Source organism: Emydura macquarii, unplaced genomic scaffold, assembly GCF_026122565.2.
Source record: "Emydura macquarii macquarii isolate MOO-44397 ecotype Brisbane River unplaced genomic scaffold, CSIRO-AGI_Emac_v2 contig_1876, whole genome shotgun sequence".
NCBI lineage: Eukaryota > Metazoa > Chordata > Testudines > Chelidae > Emydura > Emydura macquarii.
The window spans coordinates 16,218,500-16,242,455 of record NW_027132013.1 but is presented as its reverse complement, the minus strand read 5'-3'; the positions used below and the strand labels follow the sequence as shown (position 1 = coordinate 16,242,455).

At 42.3% G+C, this 23,956-nt stretch overlaps 1 protein-coding gene across 5 annotated transcripts in view; it reads right to left on the bottom strand.

Annotated features, from left to right (window-relative positions):
• The window catches only part of RAD51B (RAD51 paralog B), a 574,968-nt gene that overhangs the window by 533,692 nt on the left and 17,320 nt on the right, over positions 1-23,956 (bottom strand). For all 5 annotated transcript variants that reach the window (XM_067557794.1, XM_067557795.1, XM_067557792.1 and 2 more), the window contains exon 5: positions 12,973-13,109. In XM_067557794.1, coding sequence (XP_067413895.1) covers positions 12,973-13,109 — 137 coding nt within the window. The remainder of the gene's footprint in view (positions 1-12,972; positions 13,110-23,956) is intronic.

The following is a 23,956-nucleotide window of genomic DNA, read 5'->3' as shown; positions in this document are numbered from 1 at the left end:
TGTTGTAGAAATGAATAATCTTGATGATTTTCTAAAGCTTTTTGTCCTATCTAGGTAGGAGGCCAGTGCTCTTCTGATGTCAAGAGTCTGGAATGCTTCCTCCCTTTTGTCCGTGTGTTTTTTTTGGAAAGAATACAGGTAAGTAAATAGGTTTGTTTAGGTGAAAAGAGGAAACGACTTTAGTTAAGAATTTTGGATGTGGTCTCAAGGTGACCTTGTCTTTAAGAAAGACCGTATATGGAGGATCAGCCATTGATGCACCTAGCTCACCTAGCATATACTCGTCTAGCCAACTCGTCTAGATATACTCGTCTAGCCAACGTGATGGCAATAAGAAAAGCGACCTTCATGGAGAGGTGTAATAGGGAACACGTGACAAGTGGTTCAAAAGGCGGTCTCATAAGTGTGTGTAGAACTAGGTTGAGGTTCCAGATAGGGACTCGGATTCTGGTCTCTGAATAAGTATTTTTAATGCACTTGAGGAATTGTTTAGTTGTTGGATGGGTGAATATGGTAGCGCCATCTACTTTGTCGTGAAATGCTGTGATGGCCGCCAGATGTACTTTAATGGAGTTTATGGCAGGACCACTTTTCTTCAATTCCAGTATGTAATCTAGTACTCGTGGTAGCTGAGAGGAAGCAGGGTTGACGCATTTATTGTTGCACCAGGCACAGAATCTTCTCCATTTTTAGATGTATATCTTCCTCGGATTTAGTCTTCCACTGTTTAGTAGAACATCCTTTACCTCATCTGAACAGGTTAATTCACCTTCCATGAACCATGGAGTAGCCATGCTTTGAGGTGTAGGATCGTCAGGTTGGGGTGATGGGAATGTCCCAAGTCCTGGGAGAGGAGATGAGGTATTTGTGGGAGGTGCTGTGGTGGGCAAAATGCCATCTGGAGAAGGTAGGGAAACCAGGTTTGTCTGGGCCACGTAGGTGCTATGAGGATGACCTTGGCACTTTCATTCTTGATTTTGTAGATGACCCTGGCTAGTGGTTTGGATGGGAATGGGTACATTAAGGGAGCAGCCCATTTGATGAGGAGAGCATCACCTAAGTGAGTTTGGACCTAGTCCTGCTCTAGAGCAAAACTGTGGGCATTTGGTGTTTTGTGCTGTTGCAAATAAGTCTATTGAAGGGAAGCCCCATTGACTGAATATGATGTTGAGGACTCCCGGATCCATATCCCATTCGTGGTTCTGTACAAAGTCTCTCCTCAGTGCATCCGCTTTGGTGTTCAGGAAGCCTGAAAGATAGGATACCATTATGTTGACGTTGTGGCATCCTATCTGATGCACCAGTTCCAGAGATGAACTGCCTCTGTGCATAGGGAGTGCAATCTTGCACTGCCGTGGTGGTTTATATAAAACATGAATGTCATATTGTCCATTAGAATCCTGATTGATTTGTTCTTAATTAATAGGAGGAAGTATCTGCATGTGTTTCATACTGCTCTTAGCTCTAGCAGATATATATGGAGGTTGGTCTCTGATTTGGACCATCAGCCTTGGATCTTGTTGTTGATTAGGGACGCATCTGTTGTGATTGTTAGTGTCGGGATCCTTTTGGAGAAAGGGACTCCTGGGCAGACATTTTTGGGAAGAGTCCACCATTTTAGAGATTCTTTTATTTTGGATGGTAATGTAAGGAGTCTGTTGAGACTGTACCTCTGAGGAATATAAACTGTTCGAAGCCATGCTTATAGACTACTCATATGAAATCTGGAATGTTTGACCACTAAAGTTGTTGTGGACATGAAGCCTAACAGTTGTAGGCACATTCTGGTGGATATCTGCAGACTGTCTATCACCATTGTTATGAGATTGGTTAGGATGGTAAATAGTTGTTGAGGAAGTATGGCTCTGGCCTCCAGAGTATCGAGGTAGGCGCCAATAAATTCTAGTTTTTGAACAGGTACCATTGTTGAACTTCTGTTCATTTATTTGTAACCCTAATTTTGTGAATAGGGTTATCGCAGCTTGAGTAGCCCCTATTGCTTCTTTTAGTATTGTTGCCTTTATCAGACAGTCATCTAGATATGGAAATATCATGATTCCGTGTTTTCGTAAGTGTGCGGCCACTACCGATAAAACCTTTGAAAAGACCCTCGGAGCAGTCAATAGACCAAACGAGAGTACCTTGTACTGAAAGTGTTGGTTCCCAAAAGTGAATCTCAGGAATCTTCTGTGAGATGGGTGTATCCTAACATGAAAATATGTGTCCTGGAGGTCAAAAGCAGAGAGCCAATCGCCCTTTTCTAGCGTTGGGATTATAGTTGCTAGTGTCACCATCTTGAAATGCTGGGTTCTGATGAATTTGTTGAGTTTCCTGAGATCTAAGATAGGTCTTCATCCGCCTGTCTCAGAAAATAGTGTGAATAAAAGCCCTTCCCTCTGAACCATGGTGGTACAGGTTCTACTGCACCTAGTAGTATGAGGCACTATATTTCCTGTTGTAACGGGCTCTCGTGAGAGGGGTCTCTGAAGAGGGACGGAGAAGAGGGGTGGGTGGATGGGATAGACATAAATGGGATGGAATACCCATTCTCTATAATTTCTAGAACCCATCTGTCTATGATGTTTCTCCAGATGTTCTGAAATGGTGACAGCCGGTCTCAGAAGGGTGTGGAGATGGTAAGTACTTCCTGCGTTAGTATTGTGGGGGGGTCTCATGCTCTCGACCAGACCTTCAAAATTGTTGTCTGGATGTGGGTTCCCAACTTGTTGAAGATTGATTTGATGTTGGGCGTCTTCTGGTCTGACGCTGTTTACGCTTCTGGTCGAACTGCCTATGAGGTTGGGTGTAAGGTGGTTGGAATCTTTGAGTCTAAAACCTGCCCTTTTTCTTTTTGTTTGCAGGTGTATAGATTCCCAAGGATTTGAGAGTTGCACGGGAGTCTTTCGGAGAGTGAAATGACTCATCTGTTTTCTCCACAAATAGCTTTGGGCCTTCGAATGGCAGGTCCTCCACTGTGGACTTTATTTCTTTTGGGAAACCTGAAAGATGACGCCATGATGCCCAGCATATGACTACTGATGTGGCAATGGAGCGAGCTGTGTGTCAGCCAAGTTAAGTGAGGCCTGTAATGCTGTGTGCACAATGAGATGGCCCTCAGTGATATTGGCTCTAAAACTGTTCTCTCATTTACTCCGGTAAATTATCAATAAAAGTTGCCAGTTTAGAAAAAATTGTGTGGGTGTATTTTGACAATAACACCTTGGAATTGGCTGTTTGGAATTGAAGTGTAGCGGACAAATACGCCTTGCATCCGAAGAGGTCTAGTCTCTTCCAGTCCTTATCGTAAGGTGTTGCTCTGCTGTGGTGTTGTTTACCTCTGATTCACAGCCTGTCCTACCAAAGAGTTTGGTACAGAGTGGGAAAACAAGAACTCGTTAGCCTTGGAAGGGACAAAATATTTTTTATCCAAGTGCTTACATGAAGGAGGTGCTGTGGTGGGTGTCTGCCATAGGGTTTTTGAAGGTTCCATGATTGCATCATTAATGGGTAACGCAATCTCAGAGGATGCAGCAGTTTGTAATATGTCACACAATTTGTGTTGTGCTTCAAGTACCTCTTTCAGGGATATTTCGAGCACCTCTGACACCCTTTTGAAGAGGTCCTGGAATTGTTTGAAATCATCTCCAGTAGTGGGTTGTGAAGGCATAGTTTCGTCTGGAGAAGATGATGATAATTCTGGAGGACAAGCGTTCTCATGATCAGATGCTACATCAGAGTCATCAGCTACTTCCTCGTGGGGTTCAGAAGAAGGTGGAGCCATTGTTGTCATGGGAGAGTGTGGTACTCTTGACCTTGGTGGGCTTAGGGTCCTTGAGTGTTGGGTCCTATACATGGCCCAATGGTCCCAATATTGCCACTGAGGTGGAAGTGGCATAGGAGATGGTATCCACGAGTGTCTGTACCAACTGGGTGCTTGAAATGTTGGGTGGTGAGACGGTCCCGCTTTGGGTGAATGCATGTGGGAAGAGTGGCGAGGTGAATGTATTTGACCTTTTTCCTCTTCTTTGTCATCACTGAATAGTAGAGGGCCTGCCCTGGGTGTTGTAATAATGTGGCTCGGTACCGAACATGCTGGTGTAACATCAGTACCGAAAAGGAGGGGATTCCAGAGTTGCTGAGGCTACCAGATCTCCCTGCCTGAGAAACTGCTGCGGTGCCGGGAAGGTGGGTACCGGTACTGGTGTGGCTGGTGTAGGTATTGTTGCCGTCAGTGCCGAAGATTTCACCGGTACTGTAGGCGGCGGCATAGGCTGGCGTGCCACTAAAGTGGTCAATGCCAGCTGTCTTTTCTCCTCCGTGGCTGTGCGCTTTTCCTTGCCCTTAGTATCTTTGTACGAGCTTGCCCTCTTAGGGTATATAGTTCTGTGGGTACTTACGGTACCTAACGGTACCAAAAAGTGTCAGAGTCTAAAGCGCTCGGTGTCGTCAGTATCGAAGTCATTTCTGTGGCTGAGGAACGCCTTTTTCTTTGTTGGTTCCCTCTCAGGTTTGGGGAGTGCTTTTTGGTGGTCTTTTTTAGACTCCTTTGTAGTCATTTTTGTAGCTAACCCTGTGTCACAGGTTGCTGAGGGTGACTGTTGGTTCGAAGACGACCCTGGTTCAGGCTCCGATGCAGGTCGCAGTGATTTCTCCATTAGAAGGAGTTTCAATTGAAGGTCTCTAGCCTTCCTTGCTCTCGCCTTCAAACTGTGGCAATGAGAGCACTTCTGAGGAACGTGAGATTCCCCCAGGCAATGGACATACTGCAAGTGACCATCTGTAAGCGGACTGGAAAGCCTGCAAGACACTACTTGAACTCTGGGAAATCAGGCATGCCCAGGTTTTTGTCCATAGTGTAAATTCCTAGTCTTCTATTCCCTAACTATAAACTATAGGAAGAAACAGGGGAAAAACTCCAGGGAAATAGGATGAAAATGATATATTTATTTTTACATGCGTAGAGGGAGAAACAAGAAAAGAAAATAAGGATTTACTAGATTTCTAACAAGAACAACTAACTATTGAGTATTAACTATCTAAGAAGAAGGGCGCTGCTGTGGGCTCCGACTCGGGCCAAAGGCAGTAGAGAAGGAACTGAGGGAAGGTTGATTGCACAGCGCTATGTAACCACCAAAAACAGCACGAGACAATGACAGCACATGTGCGACCCAGCCAGGCACTGCTATAACAAATTTCCGATCTCATGCGCAGGGCGCTCTGACACCTAAAGTGGAGCACCCACAGGGACACTCCCCGAAGAAGTGCAAGTATTATTGTTATAGTTCTGCTTATCAATGATAAGGGTATTCTCCACCCCAGATCATCCTCTCTTCTGCCTCAACCCTGTAGTGAGGTCATAAAGCTGAGTTTGTGTCAACATAGAAATTTCCTTGGCAACAAGGTGATGGCATAAACACAGGATTATGACATCACTGCAACATCCAGTAGGCAAAAAAATGGGATTGGAAGAAGAAAGCATGATCCAAATGCAAATTGATAATAGCACAGATAGGGAAAGAATTCTTGACAAAGTAAAATGCTTTTTCATATATGGGTTCTTTTAAAAGTTTGCTTCAGTTGAAAGTCTTTCAAATGGACAATTCTCTGGGTTTTTGACACTTACTCCATTTTTAAAAGGACATGAGAAAATCTAAAGCAAAAAACAGAAATTTTATATTTTAAGCCACAGTGAAAGATCATTAAATGGACAGCCCCAGCAAATAAAATCCCCAGTTTATCCACAAAACAGACACAATACACTCAACCAACCGAGAAGTCACCCAATATGGCTTGCAAGAGGTTGTGATGGGACAGTAGGATAGGTCCAACACCATCATCTTATTTCACATAGGTCAGTGTTTCTCAACCTTTTTGATATCAGGGACCAGCTTTCTGCCTTCCTAAACTGTGTCAGGGAGATCTCAGGGATCAACGCCGGTCCATGGACCAATTGTTGAGAAACACTGACATAGGTCACTGAACAGTTTTCAAATGACAGCAACTTTCAGACACTATTGACTGATTTAAATTAGTGGCCTACAGATGAAGTATTCTGTATCCCACTAGCAACTCCCCAATCCATCGAGTCCATTAGTTGTCACTGTTAAGATGTGCAGCTGTTTACTACCATGCTAGTAAATGCATCTCATTAATTGATCACACCAAAAAATCTAGAGCAAACTGAATGTTTTTCATCTGGCCTCAAACATTATTCTACTCAGAAGCCAGGATCCGAAAAAACAACCACCCCTAATCACAATTATGAAACTAACTAATTCTCAGACATCAGAGACCAATATTTTCAAGCTCTGGTGCTTAAAGTTATCCAGGCACTTAGGTGAAAGTATTGTGATTTTTAGAAATGCTGAGCACCACAAATTCCACTAAAGTCAGTGCAAGTTGGAGGGACACAAACACCTTTGAAAAATCAGGCCACATTTATTTAAGTATCTAAATATAGATGTAGGAGCATAACTTTAGGCACTGGTGTTTAAAAATTTTGATCCCTTTGACTATTGTAAATTGTTTTGCAATGTTCAAAATGAAGGTAAGTTCTTTATAGAACAAGGAAGAGAAACTGTTTAACTTTGCTAGGTAGTATCTACACACATGGTAGTTTGACGAGAGTGACATCTGGCGGCTGATATTTTTCACGCTGAGATAAAAGTCATATAAAATGTTTTCCTCTCTTTTACAAAAAAAAAATCACAATATTATTAAAATGAAGTGATTTTATAAATGTAGTTACTTTTCATCAAAATGTTGTGCTTGCTTTATTTAAAAATAAGCTCAGTTGAACCATTAGATTAGGCATTTTCACATCTTGACTAACAGTGTAATCGTAATAACATAATCTTCTAATTAATCTTCTTCCTCTATTTACTATTAACACTACTTGCCACATCTAGAAGTTCAGAGTCAACTCATAAGAGCAGAGACCTTGTCTTTCGATTAGCACAGTAAATCACACAGCACATTTTGGGCACTGTAACAATATTCAGTAATAACTTACTCACTCTGCACAACAACTAAACTCCAAATCGATTCAAGTATGTGCCAAGGGGGAAATAGCATGAAAAAATAACAGGAAGGGGTAAGATAAAGTAAGGAAAGTCCTTCTGTTAGGTTTTCCTACTTCATCTCAGGTAGGATTGCACTAAATCAAAGTGAATGAAATCACCAATTTTAATTATCATTTAAATCAGTAAACAGGATACCTTTATTTAAATAATCAATTTAAACTTGTTTTGCATTTTAATTTTTTATTTATTTTCCTAAAGAATGTTTGTCTCTCAATGGTTAGTATCATTTAACACTTATTTTTGCTTACCAGGAGGATACACTATATCTATACACATTTACTTAAGCATTTTATAGCTTAACATACATGTATTCAGATTCTTAATTTTTACATTTTTTGCATTAGAAAATAGTGAGTGATTCTTTTCTTATTTACTGAATGATGATTAATTTTTTTACTCATGATTTGTGACAAGCTGCATTTGGCTGAAAATTGGAATTTATTTAAAAATGCACAAAATCAGCATTGTAAAATAGCTTTTATTAGAGAAAACTATCTTAAATCTGATGGATACATAAGGAAAAAAGTTTATAAAAACGTGTTTTAAATTTAAATGAACTAATTTACTAAACAAAGATCATATTATCTGTAATTAGTGAATTGAACGGATTGTAGTTACCATGTGCTTCAAGATTTAGAACTAGCAGATCTTATCCTTTCACACCTCATTTTAATTCATAAACTGGAAGAGGAAAACAAGCATTCCTGCTTTTTCAACTCCCAATCAGTTTCTTAACTTTGAATGAACTAGTCATTGAACTGATCTAACTGAATAAACTGAAATGTACCTACAGAAAAGGCTACTGCTGTCAAAAACTGGTTTAGAATTTAACAAACTAACTCTGGTTCCAGGTGTTTAGCCAATGACTTCCACCAGTTCAGTGGTTTGACTTTCTTTACAACTTGGACAACAAACACTTACTGATTGAACATTATTTTTTATTTCATTTAAATGGTTTTAATAGATAATGTGTTAAGGTCAAAAATTACTATAATCATAATTTCAAATTTAATTTTAAATAGATTTATTTTTAAATGTACTTTATTTAATTTAAATAAAAAATATCCAATTTATATCTCACACTCTTTTATTTTCATCCATTCTACCTCACCTCCTTCAACTCTCTCGGCACATGAGTTACTCTCATTTATAGTTTGAAAACTGATGAGAAGACACAGGGTACATTGCCAAAACTGTGTCAATGACACCTGGCTGAATATCTCATTTATCACAGATGCAACCATGCCATCACAAGGATGTCATAAGGCCAATAGGAGATCAACACCTGGAACAGAAGCAGCTCAAATGCAACCCAGGGAAGACCAAAGGAATATTGGTCATAAGGGGAAACCTCATGCAACTACCTGAGACACTGACAAACGGAAGGGGAAGGAAAAGTGAAACAGAGCTTCAGGATCTCTTTCAACTCATTATTAACCCAATGCCCTGTCTAAAGCAGGGTAAAAGCATTAGGGTTTTTTTCCATGTGTTACCTAACGTATTTTAAAGGTGTTCAACTCTTTGACAAAGGTGTTAAGTGATGCCTAAAAAGTATTAAAATATAATTGCTAACACATATATTGGTTCTAAAACACAACTATTTTCCTAGTCTAGACAGGGCACTCCTCCAGAAGGAGTACAGTTATCATCGAACACCTATTCAGTTGTCTCCATGAAATGATTTGTTGGCTTCAATCCAGCTCCTAATGGACAGGTGTCCACATCACAAAAAACACCAGCAAACCAGCCTAAAATGACATCCTTACTGGCAATTCCAGGGAGATGTAGTTAAGGTTTGCACAGCACAGTGTAGATGCAAAGTTCTTTAAAAGCTAAAGATTATTAATCATTATGTCAAGGATTGAATAGAACTTAATTGTACTCTCTGAAGATCCAGGCTGAGGCGTTTTATCCAGACAGTGTGGAAAATCTCACACTGCCTTGGGCTTTAGTTTCCAGTGATTCTTATCCAGTGTTTTTCACAAACCATAAACATAATTAAAGAAAGAATAAACAGAGAAAATGCTTCCCACAGACTCAGTAGGCAAGTACAATATAGATTCTTCGGTCACAAGCTGGTTACTTTTGTACTGAACTGCTATAAGAAATTAAGAGCCTAACTGAAAACATATTAACAAGGATGTTTTCATCTACCTGTCCTAGTGTCAGCTTGTTGAAGAAGATGCAGGATGCCCACTGCACTGATATGGCTTCTTAATATACCCCCAAAAATGATGCAAACTACAGCAGAAGCTTGCTTAGAATGCATTGCTTAGGAATGCAGTCTTAGGTCTGATCACTTTCTTCAGCATTAGAAAGGAATCCAGTTAGGAGATGGGCACTCAGAGAGTTAGTGCTGAGCAAGCAGGGGTGTAAATCTACAGCCAATAAACCTGCCATGCACTAACTAAAAGTGTGGACCCTGCTACCACACACTAAGAGTTCCCTAGTGTAGTGTTTTCTAACCGGTGTGCCATTAGGCCTGAGCAGGTGTGCCACGGAATTTTTTGAAAAACTACTCGAAGAGTTCTGAATTGGCTCATGAATATTCATGAGTTCATTTGGAGACTATATGGTGGTGTGCCTCAAAATAATTAAAGGTATCAAGGTGTGCCACAGCAGAGAAAAGTTTGGGAACCACTGCCCTAGTGCTCTGTGTTCACATCAGTCTTCAATCGTCTTCACTTACGTCTGGATCAATTCATCCACAACAGAAGCTGTGAATCAAAGGATTGAGACCCATCCAAGTACTGGATGTACACCAGAGGGACAATACAAGCCTGCAAATGCCACAATTCTACTGGAAACCTGATATATATGGACTTTCCAATCATCTGTATGTATGTGATTGCCAGCCAATCCTTAAGTAACTAAAACTAAAGGTTTATTATAAAAAAAAAGAAACAAACTATAAGAGAAATGTGAATTGATTAAAGCAAAGTGGTATTCTGGGTAAGATCCAAACTTATATTGATCTGGTAATGTGTCTGACCCTTTGGGATCAGGAGAACCTTTTTGGTAAAGAGCACAGAGTTTTAAATAATATCTCTTTATGTCTACACTGACGACGGCAAAGTCGCCGCTGTCAGATCAACGTTTCTGGATCAACTGAGCGATCGGTGAAGACCCGCTCAATCGATTCAGAAGTCGACACAATAAAACCACCCCCTGAAGTGTCATAGCACTGCACTGATGGGAACACGGTTCCCGTTGGCACAGTGCAGTGAAGACGCCGTGCACAATGGAGGCACAGCAGTCGACGGGAGTTACACAAGCTACTCTATGTAGCTTGTGTAACTCCCGTCGACTGCCGCCGAATCTCCAGCTAAGTGTAGACCCGGCCCTTGTGGATGATTGGGAGCCAGAGACTGAAATGCAGAAAAGGGGGCTGTGTATATTTTTGTTTTAGCTTCCTGATGACCAGTGTGGGGAATCGAAGCATTGTTTGTAGCTGGTTGGGAAGTCTGACTTCAGTGTCACCCACCAGTGTTGGGAGAATCTGCTCTCCTTTTGCAGCCTCCCCTGACCTTGACATTTTCAGGTGGTCTACCATAGGCACGGACGGGTCACAGACATATCTAGAACAGGGATGTTAAAGTCAATTTTGGAAATGACTGAATTCCACTTTTATGATGGAACATATTTAAATTCAGCACTACATATGATCATCAGCCTACTGTGGATTTTCCATGCATGTCAATGGGAGGTTTGACCAAAGATCAAGTATAGAATATGTCCCGTCTGTAGTAACAAAACTTTTAGCTATCATTAGCCTCCGTTAAATCACATTTAGCATTGGTCAGTGGAAAAATATTCTCACCTTTCCTTTAGGAACACTGCTATTTCTGCACTGTTTCTCTTCCTTCACCATCCTCCTTTCTGTTTCTTCCCACTTCCTTATCTATGTGTGTGTGTGCATGCCCAAACTCTCTCTAGACTCAGAAAGACAACACTGCATCAGTTTGCACGAACTCAGGGGCGTGCGCAAGGGAGGGCAAGGCACCCTCCCAATTGGCAGGGGCAAAGAACTCGTCTGGTCCCAGGGCCGCCGGGAGGTAAAGCAGCTCCTCTGGCCACCCAGGCCACGGTGGGAGGAGGGGAGAACCAGCTCCAGTGGCCCCAGGGCCGCGGGGTGAGAGGGGAAAGACAGCTCCACCGGCCTAAGGGGGAGAGCCAGCTCCTCTGGCCACTGAGGGCACATAAAGTGCCCCTCCAAAAGCAGCCACATTTTTATTCCTGTACACGCCCCTGCACTAAGTTCAAACATCTGCAAGGTTAACTTGACAACCATGAGGGCTATAACCTTACTGTGATGCTCCCTGGGGGTACCCAAAGGTGTGAGGCACCTTGCTACCACCAGTCCCTGACGGGGGTCAGCTCCTGAACTCCACCAGCCACTGGCAACATGAGTACTGCCCTCTATGCCTCACAGGTCCTGCTCTCTCTCTACAGGTTAGTGATTGGAGTGTGCCTCTCTTCAAGTCCTCCAAGCATCTCTCTCCCTGGAGTGTCCAGCCTCTGGTCTACTGAACACTTGACACTGAACACTTGCAGTATTCACAGATTTGCTGCTTCTAAAAAAAAAAAAAAAAAAAAAAATACAGCCCAACTGACCTGTTCCATCTCAAATCACTGATCCACTTAATTCACAGCACTTAGATATTTTTATAGTGAAATCAAGTTTAAGTTTATTTAACAAAGCACAGAAATTCAAGTAATAGCAAGTAGAAGCATTGGAAACTGTAACATATTAAACAAAATCATATCACGTTCTAGAGCCTAGACTTAATGAACAAGATACTCTTCTGCCTTGTAGAATACTGCTCTCCCAAAACCTTTGCAGCATTTTGCAGCCAGGTTGGCTGTGACCCTCCTTTCATGAAACAGACATGCTGTCAGCTTGCCTCCTAGATGAAGTATCCTATGTTTTTCTTTGTACCCAGATATATACCCTAAAAATCCTTTGTCTTTATTCATAAAAAGGATACCCCCTGCCACTTATTTCATCCTGTGAATTTCCTCTACCATAGATTTCATAATCTCTTCTTTTGCCTGTGGCTCAGTATGCAGATAGGCCCACATTGTGAGGCATACAATGCACAGAAGTGACCAGACAAGGAGATAGGTGTCTGCTGCCTCCTGACTGAAAGGAACATTTCTGAGGTATGTGACCTGCCTTAACTCCAAGACCATACGAACAAAGATTTTAGTATAGCTACATACTCCTTATGTATTATCTATACATACATTTTGCAATGATTATGTCAAGCAGTGGGTTACTGGCTCTCAGTAGAGACCACACAGACCACCCCTTTGCGCATCTGACTCATGGAGCTCTATAAAACCCTGTGCACCCCTTGGCCCCACTACCAGTTGGCACCAAGAAGTCCCTGAGTCACACTTCTTTTCTAAACAAATGCTTGAGATGCTGGAGATCTGAGTTACTTCATATGCTGAAGAGTCAGGCCACATAAAATACATCAACAAGGGCACATCTAGCATACAGGCCAAGTTCCTGAACCTCTTATCTAGAAGATTTAAGCAGGTCATTTTTATTTCTCTCCTGTATTCAAAAGATTGATTTAGTCAACCTCTTCCTCCCAAAAATTTCCCTGCCAACTCTAGAAACTAATATGCAGAAGGAAGATATTTTGGACATGTAGTTTTTTTACTTGCAAACTTTATTACATATTATGGGGCAGTGTTGTCCAGTGGGTATATTAGAGTGTTATAGTCCATGCACCTTAGTTTCCCCATCTGCAAAATGGCTCTATACCTCACAGAGATGTTGTGGTGCTTAATTAATTAACGCTTGGAAAACATTTTAAGGCTGTGTGATGAAATGTGCTACAGAAATGGAAAGTATTATTTTAAAATATATACTTCTTACCTTTCAGCACCAAATGCAGACTCTGTGTCAATGTATATGACAGCCCCATTTAGTCCTCCCATGCTGATAGGCAGAGTAGCCAGTACACTCATCATAAGACAAAACTGAGTTTTGCCACAACCCGATGGGCCGGTTACCTAAAAAGAAAAGTATTCATATAAACTTGGGGTGTCACACTCATTTGGAGATAGGGCCTAATTCCATTTTTAATTATGGTCCAGGGGCCAGAATAAGCAATTCAGACTCCACGCTCACCCCCTTCAATCTACATCACAGCTTCCACAGATATCAATGAGGAGTTTCCACGAAGGTCAGGTGGAATACGACCTTTATGTGGTCACTAAACTAGTCATTTTTTATTTGTTCAGTACCTTATTGTCACATTCGGTATCACTCGGTGAGAAAATACACTCAGCTTTAGGATCAGTGCTATTCCTGCCTTTCGTTTCACTTCTTTCCCCATCTTCCTTTTTCTATTTCTCTCCCTCCGCCCTGTCACTGTGAGTCTCTTATGTTCTTCCCTCTGCATTGCCTTCCCTGCAGCAACTCCCAGTTCTCTCCCTTATGGGCTTCACTCCTATCCCCTTTCTCTTTCCATCTGTTAAAATGATCAGCAACAAAATAATTACTGCTGATACTGAAGTGCCATAACTGAGCTTTAGAACTGACATTCCAGTGAGATTATAAAGGGAGTCAAGTAATTCACACCCCAAGTCACTGTTTCAGACAGACATCACTGCATCAGTTACATTCAGGTCACATATGGAAGCCACCACATATGTATATCAAGCAGCCTGCATTTGGTCAAATGTTTGATTCTCCTGGTTTAAAAGAAACAGATAAACATTAAGTTAAAATTGTACACCCAGCATGGTCTAGTGGTCTGAACATGGTACTCAGAGTTAGGGAGAATGGTAGGGTTCTCTTCTATCATTTGTCCCTGAATTGCTCTGTGACCTGAGGCAAGTCACTTAACCTTTCTGTGCTTCAGTTTCACCCTTTTGTAAAATTGGAATAATAATGGCCCACATCTGTAAATCACTTTGAGAACCTTAGACCATGCCATTCAGAGTATTTTTCTTTTAAAAAATATTAATAATAATAAATTGATTTATTCAGTTTGTGCTGCATTTGTAATGTCACTAGTGCTAAGCCCCTATATTAGTAGCATTTCAATACATACACTGTTCAAACAGCCTCACCAGCCTGACTGTTATAAATTAGAAACTAGGTGCAAATGATGGGGTCTGTACCCCATGAATTAGCCAGGAGCCTAAAGAATGCGTCTAGTTTGCATAAAATGATTCCAGCATGCAAGTTCTAGGATACAATGCTACAATTTGATAGGAGTAAAGATCACAGGGATGAAGAGGCAGCATTGTATGCTGGAATATCTAGTCTCGAGGAGCATGATCTTCATACTGAAGATCACTTGGCAGTAGGTTGCCCTATGCCTACAAAAGGCTTCAAAGCAATCATAAAGAAATGCTGGGTTTTACTCTGGGATAATGAAATGTTAATTGATTTGTAATAAAATGCCTAACATGACTCCCCATTTGACAAATACCAAGACTACAAACCAAGACTTCAACATTCAGGAAAAAAAACAACCAGATAAACCAAAAGTGTATTTAAAATCATCCACAAATGCACACAAACTCTGTTGTCAATGAAAATACCACTGGGTCCCTAGATACATGACACTGCAATGGTTCCCAACCTTCTTGAGTGAAAGCCCCACTAGTTAACACAGTAAAACATGCAGCTCCCGACCTGCAGCCTCACCAGCCATAAACAACATATAACCCCTATAAATACACAGTGATAATAATAACAACACTAAATAACATGTATAAAATAAATAAATAATAAATTACTCTTTCCTAAATAAGAAGCTAAGTCTTCCCTGGCAGAGACGCCACCATACCATGTGGCCCTCTCTTCCCACCCCTCATGGACTAAGGGTAATGGAGGCAGATACTGATGGGTTGGCTGCGGCTGCTCCAGGCCCCCACCGACGCAGGGCTGCTCCTCTCTGGCCAGGTGCCCAGCTGGTGCGGGGCTGGCAGTGGGGGCTGCTCCTCCAGTCCAGCCAGAGTGGAGCTCAGGGCTGGTGCTCCCTTGAGGGAGGTCTGCTTCTGCGCTCCAGCTGGGTGCCCAGCTTACACCGAGCTAGGCTGCGCCCAGCTGGCCGGAGGTTCGGGAAGGGGCTGCACCAGGCCAATGCGAAGCTCAGGGGAGGAATGCTCCTCCGCTCCAGCCAGCACAGAGCTCACGGCTGCTATGCCTGGCACAGAGCTCGAGGGGGCTAAATGACCTCAATATTACTGAAGCCTCATGGACCCCCTGCAATCTTTGGGGCCCCCCCATCCCATAGGGGTCACACACTCCAGGTGAAGGATGTTGCACTACAGCACCATTCTAAGCAGCATCGTGACTTAGAAAGAACAAGAAGCTGGTAGAAAAATACTTGGGATCAGGGTGGGTAAAAATTGATGATTTTTTTTTTTTAATCAGATTTTTTATTAAATTGGATTTTTTTTATTTTATTTAAAATCATAATACATTTTTCTTTTTAAAAATTAACCAGTTTAAATGAAATGTCAAATTAATGGATAATATGTTATGGCTTAAACTTAGTATAATCTCTTAAAACATTTAAATAAAAAAATTTGCTGAATCCATGAGCCTCTATCAAAAACTTCAGTTAAAAGCTGCTTTTCTACATAAAGAAAGAATCAAGGGAAAAACATGTAACTTTGGAGGTCAAACTTCATAAAATGGCACAATAGGTCATGTATAGTATTAAGGGCTTGATCCTGTGGGGCACACAGGGATTGTGCTCCTGTGTGCAAAAAACTGGCAAACTCATCACAGTCATTGCGACCCGGACTCTGACTCCAGGAGACACCATCATGCATCTCATCAGGATCATCCACACCTGGGTGGTCTCATACTCCTATTTTACAGCTTCTCCCTACCTGAGCTCTGATTGGCTCATTTCTCAAATTATGTATATTTAGGACTCCACCCATCATTCACCATTTTCTAAGGGCATGTCTATATTACAAAGTTAAGTAGACTTAATTTAAGTCAACATCCAGCCGCCACAGTAATTAAATTGGTCAGGTGTGTCCACAACATGCTCATTGTGTCAGTGGAGTATGTCCTCACTAGCAGTGCTTGCAACAATGTACAGAGCTGTGCACCGTGGGTAGCTATCCCACAGTGCAACTAGCTGCAAGGGGTTTTGGGAAGGGCATATAATGCCTCATGGGACCAAAACATTGTCACAGGGTGCGGGGAGAGAATGGGAACACGGCTTCAGCCTCTCATAATGCAGTTTCTTCCCTCCCTACCCTGATATCAATGGCGAACAACCCATACTTTTTCATGCCTTTTTTTCCAAAAGCCTGGCTTAGCCTTGTGTACACCATAGCCCGAGAAGCATGGACCCCACTCAGCTGTGCACTCTTGTTGTGAGCATTACAAACACCTTGTGCCTTATCCTGCAGTATTTCCAGAGCCGAAACAGGAGACACCGCACGGACATTGCAATGTAATTCCCGGTTGCTGCTGGCAGTCGCACAGCAGCTGAATACAGTGGAGTGCCATCCCCGGTCCTGGGAAACAAGCGCTGACTGGTGAGTTGGCATCATTATGTAACTATGGCATGACGAGCAGCAGCTGCAGAACTTTCAAATGTGGAAGGCCACTTTCCAGGAACTTTGTGTAGAGCTTTCCCCAGCCCTGAAGCACAGCAACACTAAAATGAGACTTGCTCTGACAGTGGAGAAGTGAGTGGCGAACGCTCCACAGAAGCTTGCAATGCCAGACTGCTATCGGTCAGTGGGGAATCAATTTGGAGTTGGTAAATCCACCATGGGAGCTCTTGTGATTCAAGTATGCAGGGCCATTAATCAACTTCTGCTAAGAAGGGCAGTGACTCTGGGCAACATGCAGGACATAGGGGTGCACCGGCTACGGTGGGGTGATAGATAGCAGGCATATCCCTATCTTGGCATAAGACAATCTTGCCAAAGAGTACACAATCCGAAAGTGATACTTTTCAGTGGTGTTGCAAGCACTGGTGCATCACAGGGGGCATTTCACCGACATAAACGTGGGATAGTCAGGAAAGGTGTATGATGTCTGCATCTTTAAGAACACAGGTCTGTTCAAAAAGCTGCAATCAAGGATCTTTCTTTTCAGATCAAAAAATAACCATTGATGATGTTGAAATGCCAATAGTGATCCTGGAAGACTCAGTCTACCTCTTGCTCCCATTGTTCATGAAGCTGACCACCTGGACAACAGTAAGAAGCTGTTTAACAATAGGCTGAGCAAGTGCAGAATGGTGGTGGAATGTGCCTTTGGACTTTTAAAAGGTCATTGGCGCGGTTTGCTTACTAGGTTAGAGCTCAGTGAAAACAATATCCCTATTGTAACCACTATATGTTGTGTGCTCCATAATATCTGTGAGGCAAAGGGAGAGAAATTTCTGCAGGGGTGAGCCATAGAGGAGGATAGGTTGGCAGCTAATTTTGAGCAACCAGATACCAAGGCAATAAGAGCACAGCAAGGAACTCTGAGTCCCCAGAAGGCTTTGAAAACCCATTTCAGTAATGAGCTACAGTAATGGTCACCACCTACCTGCATTGTGCCTTCCCGTGCCTTCCCCTCTATTGTATCAGTTCCTCTGTACCTCCCCTTCGCCCCCCATGCCCATGATTCAAATAAATAAAGAGTATTTCATTCACAAAACATTGACTTTTATTGCACAAACAAAGAATCTGAAAGAACGGGAATATACTTTAACTTTGCGCAAATAGTGTGATAAAATTGGAAGGGGAGAAATAAACGCAGTTTGTCTGTGAAAACACAGAAGTCTTGCCCATCAAAAGTCTTTGAATCACCACCTTTTGTTCTTAGAATTCTCCACCGGTGTTGAATGGAAGGGATACTGCACCCCTTCCCCTCAAGCTTCCTGGAACATATGGAGGACGAGGGGGATTGGGAACAGGATGATGCTTGCAGCCATTCTGCAGGGGCTGCAGAGGAATTCTGCCTCAAGCAGCCAAGCTGCTTTCACTGAAGCTCAACCAGATGCCTCAACATTTCTGATTGCGCCTTCATAATCTGCAGCATCTCACCCTGCGTGGTACACTCATGCTCCTGGGATGCTCTCCATGTCCAGCTTTCCAGATAATGAAATCCTCCAGGTTCTTAGCTCCATGTCAGCTGAGCCAGAGGCATTCATTATCTCAGTGAACATGCCATCATGTATTCTCTTCTTCTGCCTTCTAATCCATGTAAGCCTCTCTGCCGGTATGGAGGATGTGTTGAAGGCCACACTTTCCACTTTATGGCATGCAAAGCATAAGGCACCCATTGTCAGTGCATACCATGAGTATAGTGCAAGGTTGCTATTTTAAAAAAACACTCCCCCTATTACACTGAAATGCAAGCCAGATTGATTGGAATTGCATACTTCCCCAGCATCACAGTCGGCCACCATGCTGTCCTGCAACCTGCTGGATTGCTCCAGGGTTAAAAATAGCTCCCGGCTCTAAGGGAGAATGGATCCCCTGCTCGCCTGTCTCCCATTCTCCTCCTCCTCCTCTTCCTCATCCAGAATGTCCTCCTCATTGTTGCCCAAGACGGCCCAGGACTCACGCTCCTGTGAGTCTGCTGCTTTTCGGGGTAGTGCTGGGGTCACCGTCAAGAATCGCATGCAGCTCATTGTAGAAACGGCATGTCTGTGGTGCAGAACCAGAACAATTATTTGCCTCCCTTGTCTTCTGGTACACCCACCGAAGTTCTTTGATTTTCACATGGCACTGCTGTGTGTTCCTGGTGTAGCCCTTCTCCCCCCCGCTGTGTGATCTTTTCATAGCTGTTTACCTTTCTCCGGCTGGATCAGAGCTATGCCTACACAGACTTTTCTTCCCACAGATCAATAAGATCCATCAGCTCCTGTGTACTGTAGACTGGAACAAGTTTGGGGCGTTGAGTCACCAGGATCAGCTGGGCTTGCAAGCTCTCCATGCTAACCAAATAGGAAAACGGGAATTCAAAATTTGCTGGGGCTTTAACAGGGGAGGGGCTGTTTCTTGTGTACCTGGTTGCTGTGCAGCTGAGTTGAAAACGATCTCCAGAGCTGTCACAGCAGAGCATTGTGGGACACCTCCTGGAGGCCAATTCAGTCAACTTACACAATGCTACATCTACACTGCTTCTCTGTCGACCCATCAACATTGATTAAAGTGCTACACCTCTCGCGGAGGTAGAATAATTAAATTGACATTACAGGCGAGTTAGGTCAGCGGAAGGAACCTGGTAGTGTAGAGGCATACATTATTAGGTCGACGTAAGGCGGATTCCGTCAACCAAAGTTTGTGGTATAGACCAGGCCTAACATACAAAACGTACAATAAATAAGAATCTGAAAATATTAAGCTATATAATTGCTTAAATAAATGTATATAGTATAGTGTACCTTCCTACATAACAAAAAGATTTCACAAATCTAGTGTAAAGGCTCTAGTTGTAAATCAAGATGTTTTAATGGTTATATCAACCAATGAGAATGCTCCTTTCTTTAGAAAATAACTGAAGTACAAAAGTTGATTAAAATTGATCTAAATGGAGGTTTTCCACTTGGTGATTTAAATTACTGATTTAAGTGGGTTGGCAAGCCAGCGTAAGCCATCCCACTTTAAGCCTTGACTTGAGGGACACATATTATCCATTTCTAGTTTAGGAGCATACTCTGCATTCAGTAAATGAGGAATAAGAGATTCATCCATATATCAATGGGATTAGTAGCCCCTACCAGTATGTATCTAAACAGCCAATCATCATATTGGTCATGGCTGCCACTTTTTTTTTTTTTTATGTGGGGGAAAAAGAAGTATTTAAATGATGGGAGGGCCAGGACACCTCTTCCAGACAGAGATAGCCAAGTAATCATGTTAGCAGTTTCTGACTGAAGGGGAATGGGCAGAGGAACCTCATTCCCCTTGTTAAGTTATAGTGTTTAGATAATTCTTTGGACAGGAGAGAAGGAAAGGGAGCGTATGAAAGCATTTGCAGTTTGAGCCCTGCCTGGGGGATGCATGAGAATTGACATCATTTATTTCTTCATTTGCTGGGGAAGTCAATCCAGCAGAGAGAATCTGGATATCTACAGACACTGCTGCAAAACAACTTTCTAAAACAAAATAAACAGGGAAACAACAATCTAAAGGATTTATGCAGTTTAGGGTTCAATGTAGTGGCTGGACAGGTTGAGGGGTTTGGTATTAGGGTACACTGCCTTTCCTGTGTTTGGAACCAGCCCAGGTAAGTACTGAGTACAAATTATTGCCATTTTATTGATGTCTGGAGGCCTCTGTGCAATGAATTGGCAGGTTCAGTCCAGGTCCTAGTATGCCATTTTCCATATCACAATCGGCATCAACATAACTGCAGATGAAATACAGATGCTAATGACTAAATGGGCCATGGAGACTGAATTTCCCTCACCCCTAAAAACTGGTCCTTCCTGATCAAGGCTGAGGACTGTTAGAACAATGTAGAGAAGTTTGCATTGCTATTTCTTACACTGTACCTGTCCTGTGGATAAACAGAAGACTCCTCTCCCCAAGAATGGTAATCCTTCACTGTTCACACGTGCTACAGTCATTTAATAGGTATTTAAGTGGGATTTAAAATAATCCAAAACCATCTGTGCTGAGTTTGCTGAAAACTGGAGTAATAGAAATGGAAAAGTGCAAGGTCATGCACTTAGGGACTAACAACAAGTTTTGCTATAAACTGAGGACTTATCTGTTAGAAGAGATAGAGGAGGTGAAAAACCTGGGTGTATTGGTTGATTACAGGATAACTATGAGCTGCCAATATGATGCAGCCATGAAAAAGGCCAATGCAGTCCTTGGCCAATGCATCAGGCAAGGTATCTGTAGTAGAGATAGGGAAGAGTTAAAGTACCATTATACAAGGCACTAGTCAGACTTCATCTGGAATACTGTGTGTAATTCTGGTTTCCCACATTTAAGATGAATTCAAACTGGAATAGTTGCAGAGAAGGGCTACTAGGATGATCCAAGGTATAGAAAACCTACCGTATGAGAGATGACTCTAAGAGCTTGGCTTGTTTAGCCAAACCAAAAGAAGATATGATTGCTTTCTATAAATACATCAGAGGGATAAATACTGGGGAGGGATAGGAGTTAAGTTAAGCATCAATGTGGACACAAGAACAAATACATATAAACCAGCCATCAACAAGTTTAGGCTTGAAATTAAACTAACCATCAGAGGATTAAAGTTCTAGAACGGCAGAGACAAAAAAAACCTAATTGGCTTCAAGACTAAGCTTGATAAGTTTATGGAGGGGATGGTATGATGAGACTGCCTACAATGGCACGTAGCCGATCGTGACTGCTAGCAGCACATATCTTCAAGGACCGGGTGATGGGACATTACATGAGGAGGGCTCTGAGTTACTACACAGTATTCTTTCCCAGGTGTCTGGCTGGTGGGTCTTGCTCACATGTTCAGGATCTAACTGATTCCTTTTGACTGCAGATATGGCAGTTTCCCTTCTCCTCGGAGTCATACTGGCAGAGACCCGGGGGGGTGGGGGGGGTTGCCTTCCTCTGAAGCATGGGGCATGGGTCACTTGCAGGTTTAAACTAGTGTAAATAGTGGATTCTCTGTAAATCATGATTTGAGGACTTCAGTAACTCAGCCAGAGGTTATGGAACTATTACAGGAGTGGATGGGTAAGGTTCTGTGGCCTTCAATGTGCAGGTCAGATTAGATGATCATGATGGTCCCTTCTAGTCTTAAAGACTATGAGTTTACCTTATTTTACATTTAGTTTTGAAATTAAGAGTCCACATGATGCGAGATTTCGGAACAATAATATTTAACGTGTTTACTTTAACATATAACATACTGAAAAAGAAAGGTGTGTTTTTTTTGTTTTCCTGGCATGTCTGAACAGGTTTTTATTTTTGCTTTTTTTGATGGGGGTCTTGAGGAATTAATTCTCCTTCAGAGCTACCCAGAGGATTAAACATTTAAATAACCATGGACTCATTACCCAAAGTATTTGCTCAAACAATTCAATCAAAAGTTCTGATATTTGATCACAAAATTTCAATTATGATTTAATTTCTAACCTAAACCCCACAGTGGTTTGGAAAAAAAAGTATTAGAGTGTAAGTCATTTGTCTCTGGCACTCAAAAAGCAAGCACAAGATTTGGCTGTAGATGAGACCACTGAAATCCTCATTGCTCATGTATTCAAATTCCAAATTTCCAACCACCACTGCTGTTGCGTACCATAGGAGGAAGGAGAAGGAAAAAGAGCAAAAGCTTCAGCCACACCAACTGGGAAGCAAATGCTCCAAGAAACATGCTTTGTGAGGACTTATCCCAGGCTTGAACCAACGGTTTTAAAGCAAAAGTAGCCTAAGACCAAACACTCAGGTCAACTGTGCCATGGCCCAAGAAGTTCTAGTATGTGGCTCACCGGGGTGCTCATTTTAATAAAGGAGGTGCAGATCAGAGACATTACAAGTTCCAGGATCACTGTATACCAAGACCTGAACTCTTTGTAAGATACTCCTCCATAATGAAGCAGCAGCAATAGAATGAGAATAGACATATACTAACACATATACTAATGCTAAATGAAGAACAGTGTGTTGCCAACTCTTGAGATTTTATTGCAAGTCTCATTATATCTGGTGTTTTTCCCAGGTTCTGGTATCAATTAGATGAATCTCTCTGTTTTTGCTGAGGGTTTGGTTTTTTTTTTGGTTTGTTTTTAAAGTAAGGTTTTAGCCTACGTTTGTGCTAAAAGCCTGAAAAAAGTGACCCAACTGCTCCCTAAAGATTCAAAACCCAGAAGGCAAATAAAAAAACCCCCAAATTTTGTTTCATTAATTTCATGATTTCAAGTCAGTCTCGTGATTTTTGGGAGCCTGACTCATTTTCTTTTAACATTTAGGAGCGGTAGTGCTGACAACGTAATATAATTACACTGAGGTTGCATTGCAGTCAACAACAGCCTACTGTTGTAGAGTGGATTCCAAGTGCAATTCCAGACTCAGCCAATAGATGTCTCTTTTGCAGACTTGTACTTCAGTACATCAATCATTTAGTCAGTAAATGGCGGAATTCTGTGCCAAAAAGTTAAAAATTCTGTGCATAATTCTTTAAAATTCTGCACATTTTATTTGTCAAAACAACAATATAATCATGGCAATTTCAATTATTTTGGTAATTATTTCAAATTAATTGTCAGTAAGTATGTCTGTAACAATACAGACAACAAAAAACATTCAGGAACTGTTATTTAACAAATAGATTCCTTACCAGGCATATTAATACAGAACTTTGAGTAATGATTCATTTAAACTATAATACAGAAATGCATTACCCGCATCCCTCAGAAGCATTGCAAAGGCTTGGGGGAGACAGGGGTAATGGAGGAGTGGAGGGAGAGGGAAGTAATTGCTGGGAGCGTACCCAGAGGGTGGTTGGATGGGAGAAGTATGGAACAGGTTTTTGGGGAGCTTCTTTGGGGGTGGAATTGTGAGGGAGTTGGGGAGTCTCCCCCATGCAGACCCTGGCTGACCCCTAGCCTCTCCCATTCAGTCAGGCACATCTGTTCTCCATCCCCATGTGTCCCTGCACCCCCATTCAGCCACCCACCACCCCCATGGCCCTGCATCCCCTGCCCCCCATTCGGCTGTGCACCCCTATTCCCATTCAGCTCCTGCCCCACTGTGCCCTTCCCCACCCTTTTGAACCCCAGTCTATGTAACACCCCCAGCAACCCCATGTGCCCCACTCTGTCTGTCCCCCCATATATCCCATGCTTCCTAACCTGGCCCTGCGGTTGCTCTCTGTTCTGGTGCCACAGCCGCCCCTGGTGGGTGAAAGGCATAACTGTAGCGCCTCTCCG